The 10,134-nt window shown below is 36.3% G+C and overlaps 1 protein-coding gene across 1 annotated transcript in view; it reads right to left on the minus strand.

The window, feature by feature from the left end:
- Positions 1–396: 396 nt before the first annotated feature.
- The window catches only part of LOC104522909 (tolloid-like protein 1), a gene marked incomplete at its 5' end in the record, with an annotated part of 77,471 nt that continues 67,733 nt past the window's right edge, over positions 397–10,134 (minus strand). Inside the window, 3 exons of the mRNA XM_010165323.2 lie at positions 397–673; positions 2,502–2,752; positions 7,926–8,139. Coding sequence (XP_010163625.1) covers positions 539–673; positions 2,502–2,752; positions 7,926–8,139 — 600 coding nt within the window. The remainder of the gene's footprint in view (positions 674–2,501; positions 2,753–7,925; positions 8,140–10,134) is intronic.

The raw sequence follows: 10,134 nt of genomic DNA on the forward strand, positions 1-10,134 counted from the left end.
AAGACCTTCCCATTTCTAATCTTCTTTCAAGTCCTTGTACACACCGTAGGCAGGATACAAAGTCAAAGCAACCAGATATAAGGACAGTATTTTGAGCGTGTGACCTGAAAGAGCTTTTTTTCCTCCCGGACACCTTACAATTGTCAGAAGGAAGAACAATCTGCAGGGTCACTTCTCCTGAATGCAACTGATTGAATCTGCACGCATCTATGACAAATTTCAAATCATGAACAAAAGATTTTATATTCCCCCTGCATGCAAAGTCCTTTCAGAAGCTTTGCAGAAACAGCCAAATATGGAGCCTGCACATCATCATCTTGACTAATCCACTGGGATAGGTGATTTTTAAAAAATTATTTTATTTCAGTCTCTGGTCTTGTGAGTCGTCATTTCAACTGAACTCATATAAAACATTTGTGCTAATAACTTCAGTTAAAAAAAAACAACCAACCAAACAAACAAAAAACCATGCCTTCCTTCCTTTCCACTGTGCGTTCTTTCTTTCTCAGTCTCCTTTTCTGGTATAGAGGTTCTTGTGTTATTTTTTGGTGTGCACAGTATCTGGATATTTTATACTTCTGTATCGTATATGAAATCCTTTCTTGTTGATTGTATCATCAGTGTGAAAGTGAAGTAAAAGAGTTTCCCCTGATGAATAAATTTCTTCTGGTGGCTAAAATAAATTAATAAACAAGTAAGTTATCTGTCCACACTGTATATTTATCCCCTTCATTCATTTTTTTTTTCTTATGGATATTTCTCTTTTTCTGTTATGCCTTGTCATGCAGTTCCACTCGGTCTCACACAGTGCTATCAGACATCACCAGACAGAACACTTCTACCTTATTCAGCTCTCAATTATAAGCTAAGAACTTTTGAGGCAGACCAAAGAAACGACAACCTAAACTCCTAAAAGCTGGATGCCAACTTAAATCATGATGTTTGAATTTTTATCTGCCGGCAGAAGTTTTGAAATTAACTATTATAACTTTTTGCTTTTGTATTAATGTGCAATTTTTCGATCTTGAGCTATGGGCCTGAAAAGCATCGTTTTGTGCCATCTAAATAAATGTGGCATCATACTTTCTGAATCTGGTTTAACTTCTCCAATTTGTATGTAGTATCTCTGCAATCTTCTCTTAGAAAACAAAGCTCCTCATTCTTTTGTCCTTCCCAAACATCTTCAACAACAGACCCCAGTACCAATTTCCATCTTAATTCTTCATAGCCCTCATGATGGCCTCTTTTATTACTGAAGCACATTGATCAGAAATACCAGCTGAACCACCAAGTCCTTTTTCTAAAGTTGAGAAAGTGGTAATATATACTAATAGTACCTTTTTCCCACTTCAGTTTGGATTATGTTGTTTTCAATAGCTTTTCTATTTAATTCCATCTTTCCTATGTGGCCTCTGAAGCCATTCATCCATATCTTACCAGAACCAAACTAAAACAACAAGAACCCAATCCCCCCCCACCCCCCCCCAAAAAAAAAAATTCAGTCTGAGGTTGGGCCATTCTCCAATTTGCTAGCCTCCTACTTGTAAAACAGGGCAACTTGCAAAGAAAAGTATTGTTTTCTGTAAATTAGTAGATGCCAGGCTCAGTTGTAGCATTTCCCTTAGAATATATTGCCTACAGTTCAGTGGATTTAAGCTGGTTTACAAGTAACTCATCCAAATAACTGAGATATTTGACCCAGCACTGTGGCTGAATCAAAAAAGTGACATGGTTAATTAAGAGCTCCTATCATCTCATGTAGAGTCTTTTAAACCCTTTCTCTAGGCAAAGAGCGTATGTATGAAAGCGTGCTTGGATTTGCACACATATAAAGAATGGATGAAGACTTGAGGAATCATTGCACCAGCTTTCACAAGGAAGGCAGTCAACAGAACAATGCAAGTCTAAAAGGAGAAATAGGGTACAGCTTTTCCAATTTCCTCCATGTCTCACAGTTAAAACTTGTCAGAGATGCATTTGGGCAACAGGGCTTTCTTAAGGTCCATATTAATCACACAGTGTAGGAGCACTTTTTTTCCTAAAATCAGATTTAAGTACTAGTTGAGCGTATTATAAATGCTTCTCAAGCTCCCCTTCCCCTGCAAAATGTGGCTTCTTTGTTTAAACTGAAAGAATTCCAATGTGATAATTTTCAAAAGCAGTGCATTTCTCTCTCTATAAGGTAAAATGCTGCTAATTTTTTTTGGAGGGGTGCTGATAAGCACTGTACTGTCAACTACCTAAAGCTGAACATAACATTACAAAACTTTGGTCAAAAACTAGATTAAGAATATTTATTATTGAAAATATTTCAAGGGAATGCTTGTACTACAAGCCTGCAAATTTTTATATATATTAAAAAAAAATCTGAAGCAGATAATCTAGTTTCTTCAACAAAAGGTGTAGTAACTGAACCTCATCTCTCCTTGACCCTTTCCTTCCCCTTCCCCGTCTTTACCTTTTTGTTATGGAAATAAAAAGTGTAGCACTTGCTTACTTACCCCAGATCCACAAAATCGACCAAGTCTCACAGCTGTCTTATCATGACCATCAAAGAGCTCCACATAATCGTAACCACAATCTGCCTCTTCTTCAACCTCAAAAGTCTGAAACATTAACTCGACTCGATAGCCACGCTCTGCCACCAGGAGCCAGTCGCAGTCTGCCTGAACCGGGTAGTTGTTGTCACCAAACTGGGCGTGTGAGTACAGATCTTTGGGCTTGGTTTCAGCTTTCAGCCGTCCGCCACACTCTAAACAGAGAAAAAAAAAATAAGGATGAAGCTTATTCACAGCAAATTAGCATTTTATTTTCATAGATGCCCAGCCTTGTATAGCATATTTTTATGCCATAAGCAGCTCAAACAAACCAGGTGTAAAGTTAAGTACCACCCAGTATGAATACAAATCCACCATTCTGAGTTTTACCTATACAAATTATGTTTTATATCTACAGAGACTTGAGCATATTTCATAATTTTCAAGGGAATGACAAAAAGACAGGGAACACCAAGATTATAAGGAATGTGGCTCAAGAGGTAGGACATTATTCAAGTAGGCACTTGAGCGGTGCCTGCAGCCAGCAAGGCAAGCGCTGTAAGTGGGGTGTCCACATTTCAGTAGTGAACAGCATTTCCACACGGGGTTAATGACACCATTTACAAGCAGCAGGGGAGGATCAGGTCTAGCACACATAGTCAGTGATTAACAGGAGCCAGTGCAAAAGTCTTGTGTTTCATAAGAGTGTCAGCTTTAACCATCCTGCAGTGCCTGGAGAGCCAGCTCAATACTAAATACCACTGCCAAGCTCACTAGCTTGTTTGCTTGTTGATGGGTGTGAACGGGTCTTTCTTTGCAAAGGTTGTGGCGAGAAGAAAACTGTTACTACTATAGAAAGTCTTGTAGCTGAAAGACTGCTCTTGAAGCAAGTCCTGAGCTGGAGTTCCTTGCCCTATGCCAAAGCAATATTTTCAGTATAAGTCTCTACTTGTACACAGCACTAAAACGTATGTGTTGCTTTACAACTTGATCATAACTGTTCAAAAAGTTCTTTATTTAAATATGAATGCACTTTACTGTATAGTCCAATAAGCTGTTCTTTAGCCAGTTTGCACAAGGGAAATAGGATTTGCTGAAAATGCACTGAACAACAAAAAATACGGTAGCTAGTATTTTTCATTACTCTTTCTAAATGTTTTCAGCAGCTATAATTAAAAATAGTATTCTATCCTAAATAGCCAGTAAATTCAGGTTCTACAGTAACTTAAACATATAGGTGTTATGTATTTGTCAATTAAAAGTTCTATTACAATCCAATCAACAACAGATTGAAAAATTGTACTTAAAAGAAAAAAATGCATTATTATGTTTCCAAGAGATGGGTGGAGCCTTTTTTTCTTTACGGCTACAAAGATTTCAAAGAAAAAAAAAAAAAAAACATAATTTAGTTGTTTTCTCATCAAGAGCAATACATCCTTTAGAGCACTCATAAAAACACCAAGTGCAAATAAGGCTGAACCAAAACCTGAGATTAACAAGTTTCAATTTTTATAAATAACTTAACAGATAATTCTATCTGCATTTTGATCAAATGCAAGTATTATAAATTGATCATTTTATAATAACTTGAAATAAACTGCAAGATTCAAACATTTCTAAGCTTTGGTGAAGAGATAATTTGAAATTTACTTCAGTTTCATGGACTCCACCCATACTAAACATGACCCATTGCAGTGTTATACTGTGAGAAGTCACATTTCAGGTGGGAATTAATGACAGTAATGAGTAAATCCTTATTTTGTTAAAATGTAGTGTTTTTCCTTAATGAGAAAATGAAGGAATCAAATCAGGAAGTATAAATTATGTAAGTACTGTAATCCATTATGCATGATCTGCTGTTCAATCTGAAATTTCCATTTTTTTTTTGCTTTTAAAGAACCAAGAAGAAAACATGGTCAAGAAAATCTGTCAAATGAGACAGATAAATAACAAAAAATTGTTATTTCTTGTTGGTATTCTAATTTACTGATTTTTTTCCCATTCTTGATTTCATTTACTTCCTTTTTTTTTTCCCCCCTTGACTGTTGCCAATAGTAAGAACACATCCTTGTTTCAGACACAGAACAGCTGCTAAGGAGAAAATGTTTAATAAACTGTCTGCATTGTTCCTCTTTGCCTGCTACAGTGGACAGGAGCTTAAAGGAAAGTTGTAGCCATACTAGCAACTACGGAAAATGGCAATTCCCTTTCCTCTGCCCTTCTCCCATGGATTATAGCCTTATATTTTAGAATAAAGCATTGATTTTAGAAATTACAAGTCAAATTTTCAATTTCTTAAGGACTAAGTTGTAGTTTCAAAAGTCTACATCCAGCTGCACAACACTGCACTGCCTTAGGGCGCGTGGGACAGCCTGTGATGGGTCTGCACAGAACAGAGCAGCAGCTCTGGTGTCAGGGCTAACCTAGCTGCGCTCACCATCATTGTGCAGGTATACCTGCTATGACACGATGCACACATCTGACTGAAAAGAAATATGTCTGACTTGCAAAATGCTGTTGATCTGACAGCTTCAGGTGAAAGACTTTTTTCTAGTTGAGCTAAGGAGAAAAAAAAAACAAACCCACCCTTTCTTGTTTCCTGACCTTTCTAGGAGCTTTTAGGCTTTTAACAAACATAAGAGCAAATCAAGCAGTAATCTCTTGACTGTTTAACAGGTGAGACAGATGGGAAAATTTTAAATCCACACTACATGGACTAGTGAAACAAGATCAGAAATTTGCTTCAGCATTGACATACTGAATTATTATAGTCATTTTGGAAGCAACACAGGAGCCTAAACTGAGTGACATCCGAGATGCCCAGATTTGTCAGAGACATCCTCCCAGGGCTAACAGTAAAGAATAGGACCAAAAGTAGACCTGCAAGCTCCTGCAGCAGTGGCTGGAGGCCAGGCACCAAATATGAGGCCATTCAGAAGGCAACTAGATGCCTACGTTAGGGGAACCAAATCACTGCCTGAGGAATAATGCTTAACGGTCTGTCAGAAGCATTTCTGTAAATTCCTTCTGAACGGGTTATGCCTCTTCTGAGAGGAAAAAATATATCTGAATCTTTTTCTAAAACTGTGATGCACTTTAAAACCAGCATTTTATAAGTTTTGCTCCACCTGGGGAAACCTCGCTATCCAATCCATTTTTTGAAATTTTACTGCCTCTGCTGCTACAGTTTTATCATTTTTTTTCTGAAATATTAAATGGAAATTTGGAATTCAGATAGTACTTCAAGCCAAAAAAAGTGTCACAGAAGGGAAATCAACAACATCATCAGGATCTACTAGAATAAGAGGCCATTAAATCATGAAGATGTCAGGAATACGGCAGCACAGACACCTTTGGGCATAGGATCCAGTTACTTTTTCACTGCTCTTACATTACACAGGTCCTTCTATTGAATAAGTTCTGCCCAGAGGTCAGAAGTGAAGAATGCAGAATGGAGCACAAGCTTGCCTACTTCCATTGCATACCATCAATTATGATTTGATAGAAAAAATAAAATAAGGAAACACAATGTACTGTCTATACACTTGCTAGTTATCTATTCTTTGACATGTGTGTCCAAAGCATCTAGGATGGTTCAACATGGAGCCTCCATGTTTGGCTCAAGACTACAGGAAAAGGCTGCAAGATTTAAGTTGTCTCTCGTTCAAACACCAATTCAAAGCACATGTTGGTGATGTGCTGTTCAACTCAGTGAGCTGTTTGTGCAACAGCAGTTGATGCAAATATATGTTCTCTCTCTTTTAAGGAGAGAAACTTTATGACTTTTAGAACGTTCTTAAAAACTGGGCAGATTTTATTCTTCAGACTTTCCTAGAAAAGCACTCTTATGCACGCTAAGAAAGTTTTTACAGTTAAGGCACATAAAACTCAGCAGATAAAAATATATGAGGGAAATTCCAGTAAGTCATAACAAACTATCAATCTTTAGGGAATATAAAATATAAAATTGAACTTCTTTCAACATAATGACTGCTCCAATTCTGAAAACTGAAAGTGAGAAGAATAAATGAGATGGTAGTTTTACAACACCCGTTTCTAACAAGAGTTCTGACCTTTAACAATTTACCCTGAGGTAATTTAAAAATAAGTAATTATTACCATTTCTATCTAATTTTTTTATCTAAGGGAAGACAAACAATGGCATGCTTGTAAAAGGATTTTCCACAACAAAAGCAAATTGAATTACAGGCAGCTAAACTTTTTGCTTCCCGGGCCCAAGTCATGAAGAGTGAGCATTTCATACACTGTTGCTTACTGTCTTTCTCTGAAAGGCAAATTAAACAAATGGTTTTTTTAGAAATTTTCTTTACAAAGCAGAAGGAAAAAAAGAGAAAATGCTAATATTGATATATGAAGATTTGTTAGCTGAGCACTACACATCAACTTGCTGAATTCTCTGGCTGATATCAATAGGTACTAACAGTAACTAATCACCCTGATTACTATCTTCTATTAGTAACTTCTATCTGTCAGTAAACCTTATGTACTAGAACAGATATTTATAATTATTTGCTTCATTAATAATTATTGAAAAATACTGGATGAATAAGAATGACCTTTGTAAAATAAAGTCAGGCATAATGGCTGAAGGAGAAAACAACAACAACAAAACCCCAAACCCCCTGGTCTTACAGCAGGCACTGGAGGTTCCCAGATTCAGCACTAGGTGCCACTGTAAGTCAAGCAACGTCGGGGAAATCACATACACACTGAAAAATTCACCAGAACTCATTAATACCATAGTAAAACGCTATTTTTAATTTCAGTTATGTCTGCCAAAGAACAAAATTAAATGGTAAGTGTGAAGGAAATTATATTCTTACAGTCCTAAGAAAGTCTTCAGTATTGTTTTTTCTTACTTTTCTTTGGTTTATCTTTCCTTTTTAGCTTTACAGGAAAGTAATAGCTGTTTACACAAAGCCCAGACTTAATTTTTTAAGTTAGAACAAGAAAGTAATGGAGGTGCATCACATGGCCCAGTGAAGTATTGCCATTATAAATACAATGAAAAGCTATTGACTCTTTTATAAATGAATGGCATGAATCTTGAGAATTATTTCTTAGACTGCCTATGCCAATATCTTCTTTTTAATAGGTCTTGTTTCAAAAATCTTTTAATCATTTACCTATAAAATTGTGAGAAAGAGACACTAAGAGAAAGAGAGAGAGAAAGAGGAAGAAATGTCACAGTAGATAATACTTTCTGCAGTCTCAGACCTCTTCCACTGTTCTTAAGGTTTCACTCGATTTAGTTGTAACATTGTCTTATCTGTTAACTCATCCCATGCCTATAAAAGAAATGCCTGAATATCTTCCACTAAAGAACAAAGGGGAAGTTACTAGTAAAGCACATCCTGATTTTCTGACCTGTAGAGTGTGTTGCTTGGAAGCCTTTTCTTTGAACTGATGCATCAGAAACAAAGCGGAGAAACATTTTGTTGCCAGTAGCAATAAGAGGATCTGGTATCTTATTGCCGCACAAGCGTCCCAGAATTGGTGATTTTTCACTTTCACCATCAAACACTTCCAAGTGGTCATAAGCACATTCTTGATGCTGTTCTATCTCAAATTCATTGAAGGTCTGGGGGAAAAAAAGCAAAATGACTCAATGTAGTACTGTATTTACTGTATCTATACGCTACATATGTACTGTTAGTATGATTCAGAATACAAAGTAGAGGTAGTTAAGAAGACAGATTTTAGCATTACTGCTCCTACAAACCTATAACTTTGAATAATAACATACTGATTTTGAGAAAGTAGAATGAAAATTAAGACACAATTTTAAGAGGGCTTCATCCTTCATATAAAAAGGGATTAGAATCTTTTTAGCCACTGACTATCCATAAAAGAATATTAAATCTAGACTGCTTTAACTTTTTTGTTGAATTTGTACCATTTGTGGAATAATTAAAGATTTTGCAGAACATTCAAAACAGCAAAAAGCAGTAAATCTATTGGTTCCTCAGGGAGCTGAGAACTGATTGAAACATCTGCAAAACATAATGTCCTCTCTTCACTTATTTTTTAATTTACCTCACATTGCAACTAAAGCCTTCAGGAATGACCTTTCCGCATGAATGGTTATTCATGAAGGCTATATTTTCTAATCCACTATCTAGAAATCTATTTTTTATTATTATAATACTAACAATATTTCAGGCTGGACCCTTCATGCTAAGATCACATATTTCACAGAACCGTAGGGGTTGGAAGGGACCTCAGGAGATCATCTAGTCCAAACCCCTGCTAAAGGTTCCCTACAGCAGGATGCACAGGAACGCGTCCAGGTGGGTTTTGAACATCTCCATAGATGGAGACTCCACAACCTCTCTGGGCTAGTAAAATCATAGTGAAAAAACAGCAAAATTTTGTTGATTGTTTGTTAAAAAAACTTCAGCAGATTCTTCTTGTCCTCAGCTCTCCCAAGAAGATTCAAATTGCTGCCATAGTTTGAACACATTGATAGCCAACTTTACTTCATTTCAAATCTGTGATGTTTCTTCTACACTTCAAAAGATTTATCTTAGTTTTTGGGTTCCTAGGGATTCTCAGTCTTTCTTAGTGTTCATGGCAGCTTGTAAGGACAAATTTGGTTCTATCAAAAATTGTAAATTGCAAGTCCTCCAGAGCAGAGCTTGGCTGATTTACTTTTAAAAACTTTTGGAATTTAGATTTCTCAAACTGAGAGTGTTCAACCAAAGGTATTTCCCAAAGGTGTATGCCATACCCTACAGAAATTGCTAAAACACATACAACTAATACCTGCTTTTCAAATACGGAAGAGAGTCTTCCAAGACAGGACTGGTATCAACAAATTTATTTCAAGGGAACATCGAAGAGATTTCAGATAAAACTTCATGACCAGGGCTAAATTTCAACCGGAAACTTAAAGATTAAAATCCAGTAATTTTCTGTCATGTAAACACTGAGAAGTCAGCATACATACACATCTTCGTGAATTTTCAGAAATAACCTACAATTTAAAGTGAAATTCAAAATCTGTTTTGCCCAGCAAAACAGTATAAAAGCTTTAAGTATAAATGCTCCCATGAGTAATCACATAGCTGACTGTTTATGAAAAAACACTAAAGGATTAAGAAGCAATAATTAAAAGGAACGAAACTGAACTATCAAATACTGAGCAAATATCATAATTATGCATTCTATCTGGTACACCAAAGCAAATCTGACCTACCAAATCCCTTGTGAAATCCATCCAGTGTAAAATGTGATGGTAATTCATATTAACAGTTGACCTAAAGGAAATATAAAGAGCTAACACAAAGTCTTTTGCCCAAAGAACCGGAATATTCAGAATATCACTTCGTTTTGTGAAAAGTGGAGAGCTGCATGATGCAGTGGATGTAGGTTCATTTCACAGGGAAGTCTGGGGGTTTTATTAAGGGAATGAAACTGCAGAGACAGTGAAAACAGCTGTACAGCAGTCCTTCCTGCTGTTCTTAAATTGTAGTCAGCCATCCTACTTTTATGATGCCAAGTACGTGTTGTCATTTATACCCAAATAAAATCTGATGGATTTAAAAAAAACCCAAACAAACAACAAAAACCACAC

Source organism: Antrostomus carolinensis, unplaced genomic scaffold (assembly GCF_000700745.2).
Source record: "Antrostomus carolinensis isolate BGI_N321 unplaced genomic scaffold, ASM70074v2 scaffold5413, whole genome shotgun sequence".
NCBI lineage: Eukaryota > Metazoa > Chordata > Aves > Caprimulgiformes > Caprimulgidae > Antrostomus > Antrostomus carolinensis.